At 39.0% G+C, this 25,607-nt stretch overlaps 1 protein-coding gene across 4 annotated transcripts in view; it reads left to right on the forward strand.

Annotated features, from left to right (window-relative positions):
- LOC124132665 (protocadherin-9-like) overlaps positions 1-25,607 on the forward strand; it is a 92,471-nt gene that overhangs the window by 48,261 nt on the left and 18,603 nt on the right. For 3 of the 4 annotated variants that reach the window (XM_048387386.1, XM_048387385.1, XM_048387384.1), the window contains exons 2-3: positions 13,576-16,556; positions 17,861-18,062. In XM_048387386.1, the coding sequence (XP_048243343.1) occupies positions 13,896-16,556; positions 17,861-18,062 (2,863 nt within the window). In that variant the 5' untranslated portion in view covers positions 13,576-13,895. Of the gene's footprint in view, positions 1-1,625; positions 3,089-13,575; positions 16,557-17,860; positions 18,063-25,607 lie in introns of those variants that run through there. The other variant, XM_046496696.2, reaches the window with a different exon arrangement.

The raw sequence follows: 25,607 nt of genomic DNA on the forward strand, positions 1-25,607 counted from the left end.
GTTCAATGATTGAAACATATTTATAAGATTTAAACATATTTCTAAGATTGGAATATTAATTGAAAGCTTTGAACATTATGTCAGTTTTAATTTAGTGACACAAATTAAGGTGTTTTAATCAGTGAGGGCAGTTCAATGTCACTTTAACGAATATTCTAGCATTCCCACAGCAGGTAGCATCAAGAACAGGTTTCACATATTGTACCTGTATCGGGACCCGTGATGATCCGGGGTAGAATAGGTGTTCAGCAACCCAGGCTTGCCGTTAAAGGCGACTATGCTTGTCATAAGAGGTGACTAATGGGATCGGGGGATCAGGCTCACTGACTTAGTTGATGCATGTCATCGATCCCAATTGCATGGATTGATGCTCATGTTGTCAATCACAGGATTGTCTGGTCCAGACTTGATTACTTACAGACCGCCGTCACATAGCTGGAATATTGCTGAGTGTGGCGATAAAAAACCCCCAAAAAAAACAAAAACCAAACCTGTATGGGGGTTCAAAGCAGGTTTTTGGCTTGATGATGTTTTCTACATTATGCTAGACCCGTGAAGATCCGGGGTAGAATAGGTCTTCAGCAACCCATGCTTGCCGTAAAATGCGACTATGCTTGTCGTATGAGGTGACTAACGGGATTGGGTGGTCAGGCTGGCTGACTTGGTTGATGCATGTCATCGATCCCAATTGCTTGGATCGATGCTCATGATGTCAATCACTGGATTGTCTGGTCCAGACTCCGTTATTTACAGACCGCCGTGATATAGCTGGAATATTGCTGAGTGCGGCGTAAAACAAAAAACAAACCAGCCAACATTATGCTATCCAACTGACCCAATATCTTTAAACTCCTTTGTGTATAACATTATCTATACAGTATATATACATTGTAATACATGTACTAAGGCCTGTGGACTTTCAGTACTCTCCAAATTATAAAGTGTATACAAATACTTCCCACTGTAATAAATAATTATTCTATATTGATCATTATTAAGTGAAATAACGGTTATTTTATTCAAAACAGCATTAATATGAACTAACTCACACTGTGTCACACATAAAATTTCTATGAGTGGTGTAGGTCATAAGGAACTCACTGCAGTTGTGTAATGCCGAACATCAATAAGATCAACTTTACTTCAGGATATTTTTTGGAATATGATTGATGTTTTTTAAACCAGCACCATTCCCTTGAATGCTTGTCACAGGAGGTTTAAGAGAGTCCCCAGAAACATTCTCACTTAGTCCTCTCCAGTGCTCCACTCATGCCTTATTAAAGATAATTTCTTGACTGAAATCATTCCAAACGTTCTCACATCAAATAAAAGGGCATCAGCCCAGCTTTTAGGGGGCCTCTCATAATCTTAAACCATATGTAGAAATTAGTTCACACAACATTCATTCTGCTCCAACTTCTAAAGAGATATTACAGATAGTTTTATAGCTGTTGAATGAAGCAATTGGAGTGTATACCCATTAAGTGTAATTTCATGTATAAGAAACAAGCCGAACTGAGATCAGTTTGCAATCGTACCATCCCACATCCCAAGGCAGTATTGACCCTGCGTCGAACTGCCTCATCAGACACTGGTATGAAACTCCACACGAAAGAGAATCTGTTGAAACTACAAACTACATAAGCTAGGGAGTTTCATATTGTGTCACAGCGTAGAGTACGAGAAAAAGTTGTTGGTAGGGACTGCTTTGCCTTCATTCATCACCAGTGAATAGGATGAGTGCTACTGAAAAGATTCGATCCATGAGACTCAGGTTAATTTATTCTTCTCTCGCTAGCAGCGTGTGTTTGTGTGTGTGTAGTTTCCTCAAACTGCCGAACGTCTTTTGTCATTTGTGAGGCGATAGTGCAGTACAAACCAGCCTTCATTGTAGCTCTGCTCAACATGTAAGGATAAGTAATTCGGAGTGTACTGCTACTAAGAGCTGGATTCATGGGAGAATGATTTTACTGGAGAGAGCTTGCATTGAAGCAAGTGGAGGAAAAGTGCAAGAGCTGTTCATGAATATATTCTCATCGGTAGAATAATTTTAATCTTGTGAAAGTTTATACCTTTGAGGACTAGTATTGAGGAGTGCGTGCAAGTCACATGACGAGATACAAGTTTTCACATTACTTGGACTTGAAAAAATGACTCACTTTTTATGATGGTTTTGTTTACCGTGAAGGAACGTCTAGATATGACTTTGTTGTGAAATAATCTAATGACAGGAGGATGTTCTCAAGGGAAGTTGGACAATTAGCACTGTTACATGATCATGAATGAGGCACCGTCATCTCATGTCGTTCTTGGTTGTCTCAGTCTGGATAATCGTGTGTTGAGTTCTAATGTTGAAACGGACAAAACTGCAGATGTGGCACTGCCATACACTTTAATTGGCTGTACAGCTAGTTGTGTTCGTTTTGGGATGTATTAATTGCTGTGATACACTTTGATTGGCTGTGCTACAGAGTGTAACAGTGAGATGTAACATTGTGCACACTTTTAATAGCTGATATACAGAGTGTAACTTTAGGATGTAATATTGTGTTGCACTATTATTAGCTGTTATACAGAAGTGTAACATTGGGATGTGTTACAATTTAATTGGCTGTTTACAGAAGTATTACAATGGGATGTAACATATTGATACACTCAAAGTGTCTGTACTACAGAGTGTAACATTTGAATGTAACATAGTGACACTTAAAGTGTTTATTTTATGGAGTGTAACATTGGAACGTGACATAGTGAAACACTCAAAGTGTCTATTCTAGAGAGTGTAACATTGGAATGTAAAATCGTGATACACTCAAAGTGTCTTCTCTACAGAAGTTTAACATTGAGATGTAGCACTGTGCGGCACATTAATTGGCTTTCTACCTGAAATGAATATTTTTTTAAAACGTGTGAAGTGGATGCCAAACTTTGAGATGGAGTGAGTTCACATGCTGCCGAAGCTGAGCCACAATGATAGACAGGAAGTAGCAGGGAACGATGTGTTTAGCTAATGAGTTGTACATGATTCATAGGCTGTGTGCACTGGATAGATAGATTCCATTACGATGGTTGTGGCTCAGGACACATGGTAAGTAGTGATTGACTGTTTAGAGGTCATTTTGCGATTTTCTTAAAGCCATGAATGACATTGTCAATTAGGCAAGTCGACACAGGGTGTGAGAATTGTTTCAGCAAAGGCATGTAAAACTGACAATCTTTACCATCTCTAACAATCTAGATCTAATTTCTTCAGTGCAAGATGCTTTCTTTGATGTTATTTTACGATTGTTTGACATGTCATGCCACATCGCCTATCATGCAACATCATCCGTCATGTCTGTTACGTCGCCTACTTAGCTAAATGTGTTGAACATGTTACAAGGTTTCAATTCTTTTTCAGGAAGCAATATTTTGAGTAAAATTTAAATGTTATAAAATGTTTCTAAACTTTCTACTCTGAAACCATAAAAGGCTTGGAGAGTTAATACTTCCTGAGTTTGATTGATTGCTGCTATATATATTCCATTTATGTAAGATGTCATGATCAGCATTCAACTGCGCTGTTGTAGATGTTGCAAAATGACTTTTTGACCCAACATGACTTTACCAAATGAATCGAAATTGTGAAGGAATGTTGGGATAATGGATCGGATTGATATATGCTAGGTGACCTACAAGGCATGGTTCTAGGTCAAGTTGTGTCCAGTGCTTGTCTTTGACCAGCTTCAAAATAGGTTTTGATGTAAGTGTTCGTGCCAAGGCAAAAAGTTTTACAGCACAATTACTTCGAGAGTATGGCTCCTGCAATCTTGGAGCTGTCTGGAAACTACAGATCCTCGAAATTATTCCTGACAATTTCAGCATTTTTTATCATTCATGAGAGGCACCATTGTCATCAGGGAAGCATCATAGCTAGTATATGATTTAAGCTACACTGAATGGCTCCAATGATTAAATGCAGCGCAATTTAAGCAGCCAAGTACCATCGATACTGCGTGTGTATGAAATGAAGCCTATCTCTTCTAATATGGATGGTTTTATTTCCTGACATACAAAACTAAAAAAAGAATCTAGGTGTTGGAAAAGATTGTTTTTCGGTCAATGATTGAATAGCATGGGAATAATTGTTGAGACAAATGTTGGTAACATGCATGAAAAAGATTTAAGGCAGATATCCAGTTTTAGTTGAAACTGTAGTTATTTCACTTTTTAACCTTTCAATAACATGGAATAGAGATTTTTCAGAGAAGCTTCGTGAATGTTATGGTTGGTATCAATAATGGCAAGCAAATCTTCTGAACACCTGGTTTCAATATTGTGGAGATTTAAATCAGGGCCTGATTACACAAAGCAGTCTTTACACAAAGCAGTCTTAGCACTAAGATCATCGTAATGCCCATAGGTTAACATAGACCTACAAAAGAGCTCCAAAGTCACCTTGTGAAACAGGGCTCTGAACGGTAACCAATGTTCTCTGCCCTTAAAAATTGTAGTGAGTGAGTGAGTATGGTTTTACGCCACTTTTAGCAATATTCCAGCAATATCATGGTGGGGGACACCAGAAATGGGCTTCACACTATGTACCCATGTCGGGAATTGAACCTTGGTCTTCGGCGTGATGAGCGAACGCTTTAACCACTAGGCTACCCGACCGCCCCTTAAAAATTGTAATATCACAAAACCGTGTTTACACCTGGTGTCATTGTAGGGGCATATATTTTGAACCAGAACAATGGATTTCAGATTTTAATCATGGGATCCTGGGCCCTGTTCCACAAAGCAATTGTAGTGCTACGACTGTCATAAGTCTATGTTAAAGTATGGGAGTTACGATCATCTTAGTGCTACAGCTGTCATAAGTCTATGTTAAAGTATGGGAGTTACGATCATCTTAGTGCTACAGCTGTCATAAGTCTATGTTAAAGTATGGGAGTTACGATCATCTTCGTGCTACAGCTGTCATAAGTCTATGTTAAAGTATGGGAGTTACGATCATCTTAGCGCTACAGCTGTCATAAGTCTGTTAAAATATGGGAGTTACGATCATCTTAGTGCTACAGCTGTCATAAGTCTATGTTAAAGTATGGGAGTTACGATCATCTTCGTGCTACAGCTGTCATAAGTCTATGTTAAAGTATGGGAGTTACGATCATCTTAGTGCTATGATCGCTTTGTGGAACAGATCCCAGATGTAGAATTAACCTTTTGGGGTTAAATATAAAACATGAAATGTCAATGCCAGAGAAAAAGGTTTTATCCAATGAAACAGAGTCCATCGAGTGTAAAATTGGTATTTGAAGAGTATCACAGTAAATGGCCAACACTTGATGTAATGATCATTAGTGTAATTAAAGCATCATTATCTGAAGAATATTTCTATGCTTTACTTCAGTTTGTGCACCCCTGCAACCCCCTCTGGATCCCCTTCAAAATCACATTACACAGCCAATTAACAACCACCTTTCCTGTTTTGATGGCTACATATTCCCTGTTTTACATTCAGCTCACTCTGAATGTACATTTGGGGCAGTCGGGTAGCCTAGTGGTTAAAGCGTTCGCTCGTCACACAGAAGACCCGGGTTCGATTCCCGACATGGGTACAATGTGTGAAGCCCATTTCTGGTGTCCCCCGCCGTGATATTGCTGGAATATTGCTAAAAGCAGCGTAAAACCATAGTCACTCACTCACTCACTGAATGTACATGTACCTTGTGAACAACAGTGCTTTGGCACTATTTTAATATCTTGTGAAAGTGTTTTATGATTGTAAATCATAAAAAATACATTACTTCCTTTTCAAATATTATGACAGTTATATATGTACAATCCACATTTTTGGATCTTTATGAAGTTGAGACGACCATTCTTCTTTCTTACAAATTTCATTCAAATACCATTATCTTCAGCTGTTATATATCACAGAATGATTTATGGCATGTATTTCTTTCATTTTTTAAATATGGATTACACAATTTGTATTTCAACACTGCACCAAACTTAATGACATTATTAGTTAAAACATACAAGCCAGTTGTCAAAGCTTTCTGTCTTTTGTGGGATTTATTGATAATTTACTATCAATTTGAGATTTAGTTTTGAAAGTTTGAAACTGGCATCTAGAAAAACTTTATAAGACATGAAGATTGATTAAGCTAGCAAAGTTATAAACATCTTAGAAAGAGTTGAATAATAAATTCTCAATCTATGAATTTTTATTGTTCAATGTGCACTTTTGTAATGATGGAGTGATCCTGATATAATAACATTTACAGATAGGAACATAGGAAAGAGAAAAATAGGTAAATGACAAGGAACTGATAAAAGTGACAGAATGGACAAAACAACCATTAGTTGGTAGTGTTGGAGACATGGCAGCCATATTGATGGAGAATCCTACCATTTGAATATGATCTTTGAAACTTGGGGAAAATAGGCACCAATACTGAATACATTACGAAAATTAATGGTTGAATTAGGTCTTCTTGTGGACTTTATCAATTCTTCATAGAATTTCAGTTTCTTTCTGTATGATCAATGGAACAAATTTACATTCATACCTAATTGAAAATGACATCATTTGGTGCTCAATCATACACATGATATCAGACTCCTTGATGCAGACTTATTTTATCAATCTCATTAATCTGGTGTCTACTTCTTCTTAAATTCAGCTTAAACCACGTTCAGAGAAACCAAGTCTGGTATGATGATGATGGTGATGGTGGTGATGATGATGGTGATGAAGACGATGGTGATGATTTTTTTTTTTTTTAAAGAGCTGAGAGGTTGTCTTGCCCAGGTTAACCAGTGTTAGAAAGTGAGTGAGTGAGTGACTTGGGTTTAACACCAATTTGAACAGTTTTCCAGTTATTTCATGGCATGCCAGCTTTAAGTGGGAGGAAAGTCCAAAATGATGCAAGTCTCAGAGGTTTACCAGTTTGGTGAAACTGACAAGCACAGGTATGGTGCTGACAAACCCAGGGACATTATTCGAGGCGAACCAGGATTTGAACCTACAGACAGTCATAGGTTTTTAGCGTGCCATTGTCATATAGTCACATAGTGTGTGTGGTTGCTTGCAGATTTCATAGTGTTACCCCACTGAAATACCATGCCGCAGTTTAACATGAATACCCCACTCACATAGAGTATACTGACGCCGAGCCAACTAATGCTTGTTTTAATCCCTTAATGCTGAGTGCCAGACAGGGTAACAACAAGTACCACCTTTTAACATCTCTTGGTATGACGCGGCTGGCGATCGGGCCCCAGACCTTCGAGTCTCCGGGCAGACGATCTACCACTAGACCATTGAGGCTGTCTTCAGTGTTTGGAAGTGTTAAGGATGCATTCGACCCGAGGTCATTGTCTCATTAAAATCTTTTACTCTGTTATGATACCTCACTGCATCAAGATCAGACCCATAGAGGGTTGTCAGGTGAGCCCAGAGTCAACTTTAACGGCCCAGTCTAAATCAAGGATGCATTGGTTCTTGGATTTCTAAAATGATTCGTCTTCCTTTCTGTACCACCTCAATTTCTACAAATGAAAACCCACACAGAACACAGATATTCTTTTGACTGTACTACCTTTTTGGTTAAGATGCCATGTTGCTAAAAACAGGGTGTATAAAACATCCACAATATGATGGCCCTGGTTCATTTCATGGCAGTCAGAAGCCTACAGAAATGTTTAGAAGCTTCAGCGCTGATTGGGTGATCAGAAAGTACAACTTTTTACAGCTATACCACATCAGCTCATAGTGAGTGAGTTCAGTTGTACTTCAATCTGAAGAGTGTTTCACATTTTTGCATGACATGTGTCAGGAAAGCCCAAAGCGTGGCACGTCTTAGACTTTTACCGCTTTGGTGAAACCTTAGATTTTTATTAAGATAATTTTACAACTGTTTTTTTCTGTAAGATATGCTAATTACAGAGACTAGATGTTAGCCTAGTGAAACCCATGAGCTTGCATTGGTGCTGACAAACCTAGAAACATAACAGGGTGGGCTGGGATTTGAACCTGAGATGACAGGTTTCTGGCATAGGTAAAGGGATACAACAGCAGAGGCGGTCGTCAGCTCTTGTGACATGCATGGGGTATTGGGGACCTTTTTTACCCCAATGTCCAAGGGGTTCACACAGTGTGATTTGAGTGCATTTTGAACACATTGTTTAAAACCTGATACTGAGTAAGTAATAAATATTGTTAGTAACTAATATCAATAATCAGTCATAATGTTCTTGTTCAGTCATCAGGAAATGATATTTGTCCAGTGCCTTACTAATTCTACATCTTCCCAATGACCGAATAATCAAGAGTTTGTTTGATCAGCTCTTCCTTTGAGACTTCCCATCAGCACTGAACTGAATGGTTCCCATGGGTTACCGTGACGACACAAAAAATGCCTTTTTTCTCTAGTATTATTTTTTCATTGTCAGTTTAAAGAATAATACACATACCTCAAACACGAAGTATGAAAACAAGAATTTTCATGCTGTGTTTAACAGAACCTAGTGCCCTTAATACTTTTAATAGGCCAAATCCATCGACATTTGTGTGGAGACCTCTCGAAGTATGCTACGCATACGGTTTCTTTGGCTTGTTTTTCATGACGCTTTTTCACCTTGGTAGAGACACCTGAATAAATAATAGGCGATGGGGAGGAGTTTTGAAAGTAGGTATTTAGAGCAATGGTCAATGTGCTCTTCCCCTTCCAAACTCTGTCAACAATAACACGACCCTGAGGCATGTACCTAGTCCTCAGTCATGTTGTGCAAATTTAATTTATGATATCTTTGTGAATGCTGGTACTTGTAATTACTTACTTAGGTCTGGTTGAATAAACAAATATGGTCAGACCTCCTAAAGGGGGGGTCAAGGCGATTAAGGAAGCGCTCTGTTAAAGCAAATATATTAAACTCTGATTTAAGCTTGATTTTATTGTTTCTGTGACTGACCAGTCTGGGTGTGTATAGTTCAAATGATGACCACTGTCCAGACTAGTCAGGATGGATACAGTTATGATTGTGAAAATCGTCTTGGGAAGTTTCAGGTATTGATTTTTGATTTCTTTGAGTATGAATATTAAGTGAGTGAGTGAGTTGGGTTTAATACAACTTTTAACAGTATTTATATATCATGGTGTTGGGTGAAAGTGGTTGATGCAGGATGCTAGACTAACATTTAGTCTCTGAAATCTTATATTACACAATATCCTTCTTGACTCTAAAAATATAAAAAAAATTCCCCATGCTGATTTGTGGAATAGAGCTAGCTTGAGCTGGCTAAACTTGCTTTTGTATGCATTTCTAGATTTATTTATTTTCATCAAATAAATATATCCCACAGTCATGGTGCAGGACTAGCAGGATGCTTGCCATGCACTTTTGTTAAAACCAGCATGGGTATTTCAGGCTAGATTTGGGAATCAAACATTAGATCCTGGCATGTCTAAGGGATGCAATTCTGCAGAGTGAATTGTAGTGCCTTCGATGGCTGGGCCACTCACTGAAGAAGGATAGAAACATGGAGACCGTGGGTGTGCTCATGTTAAATGTGAAGAGTGTGATGGCTAAGATGGCTGGGTTATTCAATCCTCCCACCTCCCACACTTCTAACTGTAGAACGATAGGAATAGGATGGCGTGTCATTTTATTCATTAATTTTGATCTTTGCTCCAATCTGGTATTTGATTTTGTTTGTTTGTTTATTGTTTAACACCGCACTCAGCAATATTCCAGCTATATGACTGCGGTCTGTAAATAATCGATTCTAGACCAGACAATCCAGTGATTGACATCATGAACATCGATCCAAGCAATTGGGATACGATGACATGCATCAACCGAGTCAGAGAGCCTGACCACCCGATCCAGTTAGTCGCCTCTTATGACAAGCATAGTGCTCTGTGACGGCAAGCATGGGTTGCTGAAGACCTATTCTACCCGGATCTTCATGGGTCAGTCTGGTATTCGAGTCTACATTCAGTCGATCAAGACATGCGGATATATATATATTTTAAATGGGACACATTTTGCAACTGATGTACTCAGAGTTGTTTTATTTAGTTTTATTACTGAATCAATATACCGTATTCGACGTAATAAGCGCCCAGGGGGCTCTCAAAATTAGAAATAGGGGGCTATTTTTAGAATATTATTTTGGGGAAAAAACCAGAGTTGCAAGATAAATTTCATGGTTTATGCTGACAGCCTGAAGTGTTTATGTACGACAGATATATTTTTCCAGAATTTAATTGCCCATAATTAAGGGTGCATATAACACACGAGTCTTGTGTACATTGATCAATCGGAAGGGTGCTAATTGGGATTGTTCACTCGCCAAAATATTAGCAAATGTTCCCGCGGGCGCTTATTAGAGCGGGGTGCTTATTACGTCGAATACGGTAGTCATAATTTGTCTCAATATTAAATTGATCTTTCAAGTCAACCAGTTTTCATAAAAGAAGGAGTAAATGAGTATGTTTGTAGGGAAATGCTTTTAGCAATATTCAACACTTTTGAATTGTTAACCACTAGACTACACCACCACCCTCCTAGTAGAAGGAAATATAGAAATAAAAAAGAAACAATTAGTACCACTAGACTTTCTTGGAAACTTTCTTGTTAGGGAATATGTACACTATAGAGGGGTCATTCCAAAACAAAAAAGATCTAAAAATATCTTGCCGTTTTCTTTGAAAACTTGCAATGACATTTCTTGGTATTTAAACTGGAAAAGATCCCATGCTGCAAAAATGAGATGATTTTAGAGGATGTTTGAAAATAATACTTAAAAAAACATGTATAAAGCTTGAAAAGCTATCAAAATTCACTATCCAATCAACTCAAGTAACGTAATGAAAACCAGAAACATGAAAGAGGTTTTGCGTTTTTCATAATTTCTAAAATCATATCACGATTTATCATCCATCATCGCTTGTTAGCACATGCATGTCATCGAATTCTTTTGAACAGAGGAAGGATTTATTCAACTCTTGAATCTTAAGCTGCCATCATTTCCCGAAGGAGCCTGTGAATAAATATAGCAGGGATCTGGTGTTGAATCGCTGAAAGAACATGAACTACCTTTGTGAGAATTATTTGACAGGCTTTCGATCAAATTGCTGTTTTTCTGTTGTATATGAAAGTACATATCATTGTTCCCTGTTTCCTTCCTCTTATGCATATCGGGTGTTTAGTCCAGGGACGATGGTGCATACTCTTGTTCCTGATGGCTGGCTGCCTCACATAAAGAGTCTCCATGATGCTAAAGTTCCTGGTTCTAATAAGTGTTTTGTATGTCTCACTGGCTCTGTGGGAACATATCTATGTCTGTCTGTCAATCTGTCCAAATTAATAAGCTGAATTTGTACATGTCAGTGACTCTTTGTTCATGGCGCGTGTGAATATTGTTAGAGTCGGTAATATTCCAGTTATGAGATGGCGGCTTGCAAATAATCAAGTCTGGGCCAGGCGAACCAGATATATACAGCCAGGCAAAAGAAAGTATACACCCATGTTCCATTGTGGCTAAAAATGTAACAGACAAGAAATGGTATTTTGATGGTGATGTATTTGATAAAGGTATATCATAGTTGTGTTTTGGACCTTGTGTGTGCAGTGTTTTGGCGACTGTTTTTAGCCTCGTAATGTTTTGATAACGTTTTGAATGTCTTTGTTCAAATCCAATTCTCAGGTGAAAACTCTCGAGTTTAGTAGTGACCTGTCTATCAGCCTTTCGACAAATGTTTCAGTGAAATAAGATATTGCTTGTCATGAGTGAGTGGTTGATAGCATGAGCAACATGCCATGAGTAAGTGAATGAGTTTTATGGTTTGAGGCCGCTTTGAGCATGGCGTTGGATACCAGAAATGGACTTGACACATTGTATCTACTCGGGGTCTTTGCATGATGTGATGAGTGAACACTTTAACTGCTAGGCTACCTACCTCCCCGCCCCCCTCCTCCCCTTGCCACACACTGACACACAATCAGTCAGATCACCCCTTTCATGATAATCATGCGATACTTCAGAATTATATTGTGCCTAGAATCCCCGTAAGGGTGCTTGTCAGGAGAAAATCATCAAATAATGACTGTCATACTGTGATGAATCGTTATTTGACTATAAAACTGTTGATCATAATTTTGATGATGATAAATACTTTGACATATTGATACCACATTCTTTCACTCGCTACTTCACTTACATATGCACACTTCACTCAAACACACTCACTCACTCTTTCATTCAATTGCTCAGTCATAATTGATGTCATCATTTTCAAGTCACAATATGGCTGACATACTGCCGATGTGAATATAAATTTTCACTCACTAACTCACTGATCATGGGGAGGATTCAATGACGACAGCATCTTACAAGAATCATAATAAAGAAACTAATCTCATTTATTTACACAACATTTTAGAAACCAAAAGTTTTTTAAACTCATATCCTTATTACACCTTATCATTTAAAAAATAAATAGTCACTCTGTTTGGTTTTTGTTCATTTATTCCTTGTGTCTAACATATCTCATGGTTTGCACTATCGTCTGAGGTGCGCAATTTGCTGTGCAGAGTTGCCTCCCTTGGCATGTCACGATCCTATGATTACGAGTTTGAGTCCCACATTTGTCCTGATCATGATAATTAGTTTATCACCACCATACCCATGCTTATGGTTATTACCAAAGTCTTAACATATCAAGACCTGTGTCCTTTAAGTTTTCTCCCACGTTAAGCTGAAATGGAGTGATATAACTGAAATGATATTCAAAGCGGCATAAAGCCCAGCTCACTCACTCGCTGTATACTGTCAGTCCCATATCAGACATTGTCTCTAGCCACCTTCTGTCCAGCTGAAAAGGGCTGCTACATGCATTGCTACAGCTTGTATGAATATCTGTATTGGTTGTCTCTCACCCCAACAGCTGCAAATGTAGCAGAGTACGATGACTCACGTAATTCCGATTATGAACAAATCCTTTATGATGATAATAAGCCTTCCCCTAGGGATCACGGTTATTGAAATGTTTACTTTGTGTTATTTCCCAATCAAATGCAAGTAAGTTTAGCAAATACAATATAAACGTGTGTATGGAGGGTTTATGGGCACTTCAAGCACAGCTGGGGGATAGGTGGACATTTTTACTGTACATTTATAGGAATAATTCATGCATGGTTGGAGTGGAGGTGGACATTTTAATTCACATTTATCTGTGCAGGGTGAATGTGATATTTCCATGTCGATCTAAAGCTTTCTTGAAATGAGAACTGAATCACTTGTCAAGTATACACAAGCATATTGAACAAGCAAATACTTACGTCAAGCCCAATTGTATGCGATCTATTCAAGCCTGAGCTGAAACTGTCAGTAAGACGTTACTTTGTCGTGTAACCTGGAGTGTAGGGTGAAGTGTGGTGTCCATTTAACCAGTTGTGAATATTCAAGTTGTGACAGAGGCATATTTGTTAAGTCAAAGCTACCAATGTCTGTCTACATGATAACAACCTTTGACTTTAATTTGTGCAATTTGTTATTTACATTTGTCTTTTTCATTTCAGATAGCCAAACCTGTGGAGTGATAATGGTCGCAGCCTAGAACCACACTAAATGGAACTGTGTTTGTTCGCTGGATAAAAATATTGGTTTGCAGCTAAGCACATGGATTGAAGCAGGCAATTTCAATGTGCAAGTATTGATGCTTGTAGAGAGGACATGTATATCGCAAAAACCTTGTTTGGATAAGAGGACTCTGAGGAGAGAGAGACTACGCACCCAAAATGTTTGTCATCGATAGATGGAATAATTGAGCAGAAATCGGGGATAATCCTTGTTTGAGTTTCTAGAGACTGTGTTTGCCTTGCGGTGAATATTGGTAAAAATGTGCCTGCTAAGCATTGTGAGGAGGATGTTGGTGGTGATGGTGGTGGTGTCGTCTTTGGTGATGATACAGGGTCAGGAGTTTAATCTGATGTATCAAGTTCTTGAGGAACAACCAGAAGGAACGTTTGTTGCAAATATTGCCAATGATTTGATTCGTAACTTATCGTTCACTGCTGAAGAGCTTAACAACCACAAGTATTCCATGTTTACAAAGGATGTTTTGATTACAAACAAATTTTCTATTGATGAAACAACAGGAATTATTACAACTGGGATGAGGCTGGATCGAGAAACTGAATGTGAGATGAAGAAGGATTGTGAATTGAGTTTTGATGTAGGCTTCTACTATAGGCAGCCCAATAAAGATACTCTTGCAGTGGGAGAAAGAATTGTTCGGATTGCTGTCAAACTGGAAGACATCAATGACAATTCTCCCACATTCCCAGAACGAGCCATCACACGGAACATATCTGAATCTGTCTCTGTTGGACATATCATTGCAATTTCCCCAGCAATAGATAAAGATATGACAGGCAATAATTCTGTGAAGACATACAAACTGTTTCCTAGTGATGGAGCATTTGGGTTGAACATCGAAGAAGATCTATCAGGTAATCAGGAGATTGGAATTATAGTAAAGCAGGTCTTGGATAGAGAAACCGAATCTTCCTACCGACTAACCATCTTTGCTAAAGACGGAGGAAGCCCCCGAAGATCCGGATCTGTTGACATCAACATTGTGGTGACTGACGTCAATGACAACACTCCCCACTTTGACATCAGAACCTTCACAGTATTGGTGAAGGAAGATCATCCTGTTGGTTCCACCATCTTGACACTGACAGCCATGGACGAAGACATCGGGAAGAATAGTGAACTGTCGTACAGCATCAGTCCAAGAGCTACAAGCAAGGTCACAGAAACGTTCATGATCGATAGTGTAAGTGGGGAACTTTACCCTATCAAACAACTGGATTATGAACAGGAGAAGCAATACCATTTCCCTGTTGTTGTTCAAGACCAGGGGAACCCTGTCCGTTCCACTGAAGCATCTGTGATTGTGAATGTGACCGATGTCAATGATAATGCTCCCCAGATCAACCCCAAACAGTACCTGTTTAATCTGTCTGAGTCTGCCAAACCCGGATCCTTCTTTACTGTGTTCTCTGTTGTTGATTCTGACCGAGGTGACTATGGACAGGTGAATTGTTCCATCACAGATCCACGTTTCCGATCAGAATATTTCCAGTACAGTTATTGGCGTATTTACCTTGACAAGCAGTTGGATTACGAACAGACAAAGGTGATTGAGGTGAATATCACATGCAAGGATTCGGGCACACCTCCTAAGAAAAATATAACCTCAATTGTTGTACAGGTTCAAGATGTCAATGACAACATTCCAGTCTTCCCAAATTCTACAATGTTTGCACATATATCTGAGAACAACAATGTTGGGGATCATATAACAACACTCAAGGCTATTGATATAGATGGCCCAGGCAATAACGACATGCGTTACCACATCGTGGGATCCTCACGGTTTGTAACTTTAGACAGTGTTACAGGAGAAATGAAAGCCAAGAAAGTTTTTGATTGTGAGATCCAGTCATCGTTTGAAGTTCCTGTTATAGTTATGGATGCCAAATTCCCATCTATGAATTCTACAGCATCAGTTGTGGTTACGGTCCAGGATGAGAATGACATGCCGCCCCGATTCACGAAACCCCTTTTCAAGTTCAATATCACTGAGAATCTCCCTGCCTATTCAGTTTGTGGTACACTAACAGCAGTGGATCCAGATGCAAGTAATAATTTTGTGTTTTCATTCAGGGACACAGAAGCAGTGAGGAATTTGTTTAAGTTGGATTCCAGAACCGGAGATATTCGTTCAGCAGTGAAACTTACAAGGGAAGACAACATTCAGTACAATTTCGGTGTGATAGTCATGGATCCTGATAAGGCATCTTTCCGAAACACAGCAGACGTCACCGTGTATGTAATGGAGGATTTGGATAAACCGCCAGTCATCACATTCCCAAACCGATTTAATAATTCTGTTAGTGTCCCATTCAACAGTAAAACTGGCACTCTGATTGGGACAATTCAGGCCATTGATGATGGACGTGATGGTCAAATCATTCTCACTTTTACAATCGAACAGGGTAACGAGAAGACGTTATTTCGGTTAAATCCTCTGACAGGAAAGTTAACTGTGGCCCGAGCCATTACTTCTGAAGATGAAGGTGACCATGAAATGCTCGTAGCTGTTCACGATAATGGCATTCCGAGACATACTACTTATTCATATTTCACAGTCACAATTGAACATGACACAGCAAATGCATCCTTCGATTACCTGCCCATTGTGATTTCTCTTTCCTGTCTGACAGTGATAATTGCACTCACAATTTTGCTGGGGATCCTGTGTATGAAGAAACGAGACAAGAAGAGGAGAGAGGAGTTGAAGAAACAGGAGCAGGGGGTGAATATCTATACCCTACCCCCCGGGAATGACCCAGACACCCCCAGGTACACCTCCCACAGCAGTCTGTCCCGGAAGAAGGTGTTTGACGAGATTGAGAGGAACAGCTATAAGTTCAGAGATGATGTGATGGAGTCCTCATTCCAGGAGGAAGAAGATGACAAAATTTCAGATGTGAGTTTCTCAGAGTGACTTCTTTTGTAGTTTATAGGTGCCAGATGGGAATGCCACGGCCGGGTTGGATTGGGTTTGGTGGCTGGTTGGTTGGTTGGTTGGTTGGTTGGTTGGTTGGTTAATGTCACACTCAGCACTATTTAAGCTATATGATGGCATCCTGTAAATAACTGGTTATGTGATATGGTTTAATATCATGTTCAAGATTATTGTACTTATAGAGCAATGTACATGCACATGTATGTATGGCTGTTTGTGTTAGTCTGGACTAATGACCGTTTTATAGTGCTAGCCCACTGAGTTACCATGCCACAGTGTAACGTAAATACCCCACTCAGACACAGTATACTGTATACAGTATACTACATAGCGCCAGGCAGGGTAACAACAAGTACCATATTTAAACGTCTTTCTGTATGACATGGCCAATGGATCAAACCACTGACCATCCATTCTCTGGCTAGATGCTAAAAGCTACAAGACCACAGTGGAATTCTAATCAAGTCTGGATCACTCGGTCTAGTGATTGATAATATGAGGAACAATCCACTCATTTGGGGGTATTATGTCACCTAAACAACCATGTCACAGAACCTGATCCTTCAATCTATTAAGTTACCCCTTATGACAGGCATAGGTTACTGAGAACCAATTCTAAACTGACATGGCTGAATAGCTCCCCAATACTCCATGCTTCTTGTTGTCAGACGACCGAAAAGGGAATTGGTTGGTTATAATGTGTGACAATGCATTTAAGTCACTTACATCCTATTACCCCTTTGTCATGGGTATTTGATGTGCCAGAGAATTATGCCAGAGAATAACCAGTCTTCATTACCCTACAAAACTCCAATGGGTACACAAGGCAAAATAGAGGTTAAAATTATATGAATGGATCACTGAAAATCATTAATGACATCATTGTGCTTTAGCTGGAATAGGGCTGTCTGTGACATAAAACAAATTTCACTCAAGCACTTTCAATATGACCAAGTACTGGGTAAAGTTTTAGATGTTAGACATAAGTGTGATTGTCATATTTGGATATAATACACATGATGTAAGGATTTTATTTCCTGATGGCAATATTTTGATTTGACATTATGCAAAATGAACAATATTCCAAAATTGAAGCAATTTGTGCATGCAGGCTATAAATACCTACTTTATATTTAAATACCAGTGCTTAGAGATATGTATTTATACAGCTATGTCTCTGCTACAAGTCTTTCATTTCCTAATGCAATGTAGCAATTTTGTGCAGTTTAATTTTCCAATTGATAATATTGAAGTTTGTTTTGCAGTTATCCCACATAAAAGACTACAGCTCACACGGAAGTACATTTGACCCAGGTCGGAAGTATATGAAGTATAGGCAAAACTCCTTCTTGGGCAGAGTAGACGATGGTGCCAGCGATGTCTCCATGGCAACAGACAGTGGGCGTGGCACTAGTGATGAAGACATCAACAGCAACCGTGCCCTAATGCTGATGCATACTGATTCAGGTACTGATTGCTCTTAAAGTCAGAATTATTGCCTACCATTAGCCTATGCTGAATACAGTCCTTCTTTCAAATAGTTTCAGTCTGGTTTTATTTGCTCTCACTCACTAACCTTTTCTTTTCACGTAGTGACCTCTTCTATTTGCATGTTGCTTGGCAACCTTTTGTTTCTATAATGTAGATCGTATAGCTACACACAAATCTGAAATGCTAAACTCTAGCCATTCATCCTTCTTAACAACCCTGTATACTTGCTGCAAGATAATTTCACGAGCTTTAAATTTGTGGGGAAAAGGGCAATGTTTGGATCAATGGGGACTACGCATTCCCAGTCTAGATCTAGATGTTGTAATTAGTGTCTGTGTTAAACTGCGACATGTGTAATATGGGTCACCAATGGTAAGATTGGTATAGCATAGAGTCTACCCCGATTTGCCCCGATTTTGATCCTAGTTTTGTAAGCACCCATCCCATGATAGTGAATCTAACCAAAGCGGTGAAAACCTGCATCACGTTGGGCTTCCACCTACATTAAGCTTACATACCAAGATATAACTGAAATGTCGACATTAAACCCGACCACTACAGTACTATGAACAGCTTTATAGCAAACCCAAAGTTTAACGTAATCACTTCCTTTATAAACCACAAAGTAACTACTTATTCATGCTCTTAAGGGAGTTGGGTAGCCCAGTGGTTAAGGTGTTGGCTAGTGATGCCATATATCAAGGTTTGATTCCCACATGGATGTGAGAAGCTTATTTCTGTCCCTAATTGATGTAGCAGCATGGAATATGCTAATTAGCTGCGTTAAACCATACTCCCTCATGGCCCAAGAATGTTATCAACCCAAAGTTTCTAACATTATATTTTTAGAAATACATAGTATAAGCCTGAAAAATTGTTTTGAAGTTATTTAACCCCTATTATTTTTAAACATTCAGATCACAGATAACTGAATTCCTTTTGAAGTTAACTGAAACTATGCAGCTGAACATTTAATGCATGCTTCATTCGTTATGATGTATGTATCAGTTAATGATTTGACAACCACTATATCCATTGCCTCTTGAGGAAATAAGCCAACCGAAGACCACGATTTCACTGTCGACCACGATTTCACTGTCGACAAGCTTAAAATAATTTTAATTTTTTTATTTTCACCTGTTTGCATGTTTCTTTAAAACATGTGGCTGATTTAATTAAAACTGGGGCCAGGTTGGAGAAATAAAATCTATTGGAAGAGATAAGGTAACGGAGGTTAGAAATACTCCAGCACTAATTGGATAGAGGCAATCTAGAAGCAGATACTCGAAAATTGATGAATGGCGCAGGCTGCCATTCTTGTGTTATAAGATTAACCTGCTTCATTAGCAGCATACCTGTGATCCAAGACTGGCCTCTTTTTTTATGAAGCTGGAGGACATAAATCTAATAACATACAGACATAAATCTTTGTATTAGTTTGACAGAGACCTTTCATGTTAAGATCTCATTCAGTTCTATTCCTAGAATTGCTTTGAAGTTTACATACAGCCCCGTTGCAAAAAACGATCTTAGCGCTACAACTATCATAAGTCTATGTTTAAGTATGGAGTTATGATCACCTTTGTGCTAAGATAGTATTGAGCAGCTCGGCCTGGTACATAACGGTAATTGGTTGGTTGGTTTGTTGTTTTACGCCGCACTCAGCAATATTCCAGCTATATGACGGCGGTCTGTAAATAATCGAGTCTGGACCAGACAATCCAGTGATTAATATCATGAGCATCGATCCACACAATTGGGACCGATGACATGCATCAACCAAGTCAGCGAGCCTGACCACCTGATCCCGTTAGTCGTCTCTTACGACAAGCATAGTCGCCTTTTATGGCAAGCATGGGTTGCTGAAGACCTATTCTACCCCGGATCTTCACAGGTCTCATAACGGTAATTGACAAGGTTATAACGGTAATTGACAAGGTTGACTGATTATGACGAAAAGTCACACTAGAAATGATGTCATAGCTGAAGATTGTTGACAAGTTTGTTTTTTCTAAGACGGTGGTCGTGATCTGTGCATTTTTCTAAAGGGGAGCTCAAAAGAATGAAGAAATAATGGGTAATAAAGAAATAATTACATTCGCATACATGTGTGTCAAACTGATCTTGCGAAACTCATGTAAGAATTAATATATTACCTTCGGTCTTGGTCAGGAAATACAAGAATTCTGACACACATTTCATAAAATCAGTATGATGCACATGCTCGTATAATAATATCTATTTAATACTATCACTTCCTGATGGCGACAATGGGATCATGTATTTGGGGTCAGCTTCTTTATTATAAGGACAATCGGATGCTCTTTTTAGGGATGGCATGTATTTGTTGTATCCTTCAAACCAGGCGTTCCATCAAACGTGACTCATTTAGATCTCATGTGTTATAATGGGAAATATCCAATTACCACAAAAAGCGCCTTGGGAAAAAATGTGAATTAATACATGCAGTTTCACTCCACAAAGTGAAACAGTATCTCTCCACAAAGTGAAACAGTATCTCCCAGTAGTATCTTGATATGCAGTTTTATTTCAACTTGCATAAATACGATATAGTTCTTTTCCCATATGTATCTTTCAGCTAATCAGGCAACTGCACATCAACACAGATAGATACATTTACGAAAAAATCAATACGACCCACAAAATGTGTACCATCTACTTAGGACCACCTATCAGCGGCCAAGTTCAATATTCTTGGGTTATTCAAAACTGGGGCCGTTCAATTGTGTTAGTATAGGATTTTACATAAATTGTCACCTGGTCTGTTTTGTATTGGGTGTCAGAGGAGGGCATTATTAAGGGGAGCAACTCGATAATGTATAATGTGCAAAATCTAAATGTTTAAATAATATGTTTAAATTGTCAATGTGACATTTGAAATTAGATATGTTTACAAAGATAAAATTTAAATGATGGATGTGTAAGGACGGAGTGTCCTTGTTAGAAGGTTACTTATTCCTTGTGAAATCCATCTTCCCTAGGCAAGAGAGTTAACTCACTATAAAAGTCCAGTTTCCACCCTTGCCGAACTATGCTGGGATTATGGAGTTACATTTTGGCTGGACTAACGAGTCTATGCATAGTCCAATCAAAATTGCGCACTGAAATCGAAATTCGGTTCGTAAACTGTCATGCAGAGTTTAGTCGATTGCAGGTTTTGCAAAGTATGTGATGAATGTCATTAAGTACGGGTAGAGGGGAACACAGATAGGCGTTTCCTGGCATGTAGTAGTCCTGTGAGTAAGTGAGTTCGGTTTAACGCCACTTTCAACAGTATTCCAGTTATATCACACCGTGTCAGCTTAATGTGGGAGGAAAGCCCAAAGTGATGCAGGTCTCAGACGTTTACCACTTCGGTGAAACCCACGAGCACGGGTATGTAGTTGACAAATCTAGAAATATAATTGGGGTGAACCGGGATTCGAACCCACAATCATAGGTTTCTGGCGTGCCCAAGGGACGCAACTCTTCACAGCGAATCGCGACGCCTTAGCCAACTGGGCCACCTGTGCCCCCAATAGTCCTGTGCTATGGCTGTGGAATATATATATATATATACTGGAGAAGAAGAAGATAAAGGTGAAGCATGTATAGGAGAACAATCCATGTCGGGTGATTATTTTGTGAGTGAGTGAGTATGGTTTTACGCCGCTTTTAGCAATATTCCAGCAATATCACGGCGGGGACACCAGAAATGGGCTTCACACATTGTACCCATGTCGGGAATCGAACCCAGGTCTTCGGCGTGACGAGTGAACGCTTTAACCACTAGGCTACCCGACCGCCCCGATTATTTTGTGAATTTCTTTACATATGTGCTACTGTACACAAGTGAATCTCACCACATTATTTCCCATTTTTTTAAATAAAAGCTTAGGCAAGTCTAGATCAAACTAAACCAAGTCATGTTCCCAAACAGCACAAGAGGAAAGGTTCTTTTTGGAAAAAATAAAACAATTAGTTTAAAGAAATGTTTTCATAGATTAAGTGTTAGTCTAGGCCTGAAGGTGCTTAGGTACAATGAAATGATGTGAGGCATGGTGTTTGGTATCACTATTTATAAGAATCTATATTTCATCAAGCAAAGAAAGAATGGAAAAAACACAAAGTGATTTTCTTCGCCTGTAGGTGCCTGGGGACAGTAAAATAATGTGAGGCACTTTAGTGTAGGACTGGGAAGAGTCCCAATTTACTACCCTGGTACCCACCACCCTATTACCCGACCCTACCCGGGTACCCGCTGTAGATATTAAGAGATAGGTACAAACTGTCCGATTTGGAAAAGTTTGACCGTAGCCCTAGCAAAATGTATTTAGATACACGTGTAAAACGATCTGGTCATGCATACACTAAGTTTGCTGCATGGAGGGTTTATCTTTATTCAAACATATAAAAGTCAGAAGGAATGTGTGCATTGTCAGAGAGAAATGGGAACATTAGTGATTTATAGCGTAACCATAGAGTTTTAGATAATTTTTGTCATTAAACAATATATCACGTGACTAACCACTGGTCCGCGCAGTCCTGTGGGTACTCGAGTACCCGAGTTACCCGTCCCAGCCTTACTATAGTGAGATGGACAGAGATGATCTCTCATCCTTTATTCTGTTAGTAAAGCTTATGTTTTACTGAACATGGCAAAACCAAAGAACTAGACAACCGACTTTGATTTCAGACGACTTATTCATTTCATTTAAACCTGCTACTGAATCTGTCCCCATTTCAGAATCTTCCTTTTAAAAACCAGACATGGATTATCTTTAAAAGAAATCATAATCACTAGGAGATTGGTATTTGTCTCATAGTGTTACTATGTTCCTTTGAAGACTGACCTAAGATTGATGAATGAATCAAATTCTCCGATTGTGACCTTTGATTCAAAATGTCAAACAAAACCACTTTAGTAGTTTCGATAAACTTCTTTTAAGATTACTGCAAGACTTCATCTGATTGGCTTATATCTTTGTGCCTATTCACTAAACTAATTAGGATAGAGACTGCTCTAGTTTGTTGTCATGAACAAGGATATTAAAGGGCAGGACATGCATCTCATCCTTCTTCTGATCCTGGTTTGGAAACGTCCCAAACCAAAGTTTCCATCTTCTAAGCTTCATTTGCCCAAACACCCCTTGCATCACCATGGCGACCATCCAGATCATGCACCCAATCTCTGTAATTTTCACAACAGCAACAGATACTGTTTGACATCATCACTGATTTTTAGTGATCCATTCATATATTTGTCACCCTTGTCATGGGTTGTTCTCTAGCATTGATGTTTTCTAATTAAATATTAAAACTAAATTAAAATATTTGTTACTTTTAGAGCAAGTATAGCAGGCTTGTAGTAACAAGAAATTTTTCCAGCTTCACAATGAATACAAAATGAGCATGTTGGATATTGAGGCTTTTATTATCAGTTATTATCAGGAATGACTGGACATCAATAGAATACCTCACACCAGTTTGATTCATTACACATTAAAGTAGTAGAAATATTTGTTGTTCAGTAAGACCCTGGAACCTCCAACTAGACTGATAGTTTCCTTTCAACCCCAGTACTTGCTTTTACTGTTGTCTGGCCATATATTCCTTTATGATCTCACAACTTTCACAAGGAGTAATAAACCTCGAGATATAAAATAGTTCCTCGGGAAATTGCTTATACAAATATTGCGTGTTTATTTCATGAGGATATAGTGCAATATTCAATATTTTATTATATTTGTAATTTTGATAAATCTTAGAAACTATCAAGTTTTACATTTGATGAGTGAAGTTACTTTGATAATCATAGCAAGGGATAGTTGAATGCATTTCATTTTAGACAGAGCGCTGGGGCACATACAAGCTAATCTTTGTATAGCCATTCATTCATTCTAGTCTAGAGTAACACAAAAGCATACTCAACCATGAAGTTGAAATATGCATTTCATGTCATTAAAATTATGTTACTTATTTTAATATATACATGCACTCTTTGTTTTCTAAAATGCACCTAACCAACCTGTTCTTCGTTCTAACATATATTAGAAACTAACTTTATTCATGACAAAACGTAAAGATTTCAACTTGTTTATGATTCTCCTGCTGCCAGGGCTTTCACATGCTCCTTCACTGTTCGCTGGAGTGAGAGACGTCCCTGGAAGTTTGGGAGGAAGGAGAGATAGGTTGTCATCAATACGGTCTCATGTCTTCCTCACACGCCATCTCCTAACTGACTAACAACGACTTCCAATGTCATGGCCATTGTTCAGATTGTGACTGTGTGATGGAAAAACCGACTGTGGGGGGGGGGGGGGGGCGGGGGGGGGGGATGATCATGACTGCATGTGGTGATAATCCTGTCTGTGTGTGGTGATAATCCTGTCTGTGTGTGGTGATACTCCTGTCTGTGTGTGGTGATAATCCTGTCTGTGTGTGGTGATAATCCTGTCTGTGTGTGGTGATACTCCTGTCTGTGTGTGGTGATAATCCTGTCTGTGTGTGGTGATAATCCTGTCTGTGTGTGGGGATGATCATGACTGCATGTGGCGATAATGCTGTCTGTGTGTGGTGATAATCCTGTCTGTGTGTGGTGATAATCCTGTCTGTGAGTGGTGATAATGCTGTCTGTGTGTGGTGATAATCCTGTCTGTGAGTGGTGATAATCCTGTCTGTGTGTGGTGATAATCCTGTCTGTGTGTGGTGATAATCCTGTCTGTGTGTGGTGATAATCCTGTCTGTGAGTGGTGATAATCCTGTCTGTGTGTGGTGATAATCCTGTCTGTATGTGGTGATAATCCTGTCTGTGTGTGGTGATACTCCTGTCTGTGTGTGGTGATAATCCTGTCTGTGAGTGGTGATAATCCTGTCTGTGTGTGTTGATAATCCTGACTGTGTGTGGTGATAATCCTGTCTGTGTGTGGTAATAATCCTGTCTGTGTGTGGTGATAATCCTATCTGTGTGTGGTGATAATCCTGTCTGTGTGGTGATAATCCTGTCTGTGAGTGGTGGTAATCCTGTCTGTGTGTGGTGATAATCCTGTTTGTGTGATCATAATTCTGTTTGGTGATAATCCTATCTGTGTGTGATGATAATTGTGTCTGTTTGATGATAATCCTGACTGTGTGATCATAATCCTGTGTGATGATAATCCTGTCTGTGTGTGATGATAATTGTGCCTGTGTGTGGTGATAATCCTGTGTGCAAGTGGTTATAATCCTGTATATGTGGTGATAATCCTGTCCATGTGATTATAATCCTGTCTGTGTGTGATGATCCTGAATGTGCCTGATAATAATCATGTCTGTGGGTGATTATAATCCTGTGTGCATGTGGTGATAATCCTGTCTGTGTGTGATGTTAATCCTGATAGCTCTGACTGTGTGTGGGCCCTTCATTCTTTACCTATTCTGTGACATTCCTTTGCCTTTCCCTGCTTTTAGTATAGGAGATTTAAACTTTTAACACTTCATTTCTAACATATCCTAAACAATCACAAATATTTTTCATGTAAT

The sequence above is a fragment of the Haliotis rufescens genome, unplaced genomic scaffold, assembly GCF_023055435.1.
Source record: "Haliotis rufescens isolate VD_foot unplaced genomic scaffold, xgHalRufe1.0.p SCAF_7, whole genome shotgun sequence".
In the NCBI taxonomy this organism is placed as follows: Eukaryota; Metazoa; Mollusca; class Gastropoda; order Lepetellida; family Haliotidae; genus Haliotis; species Haliotis rufescens.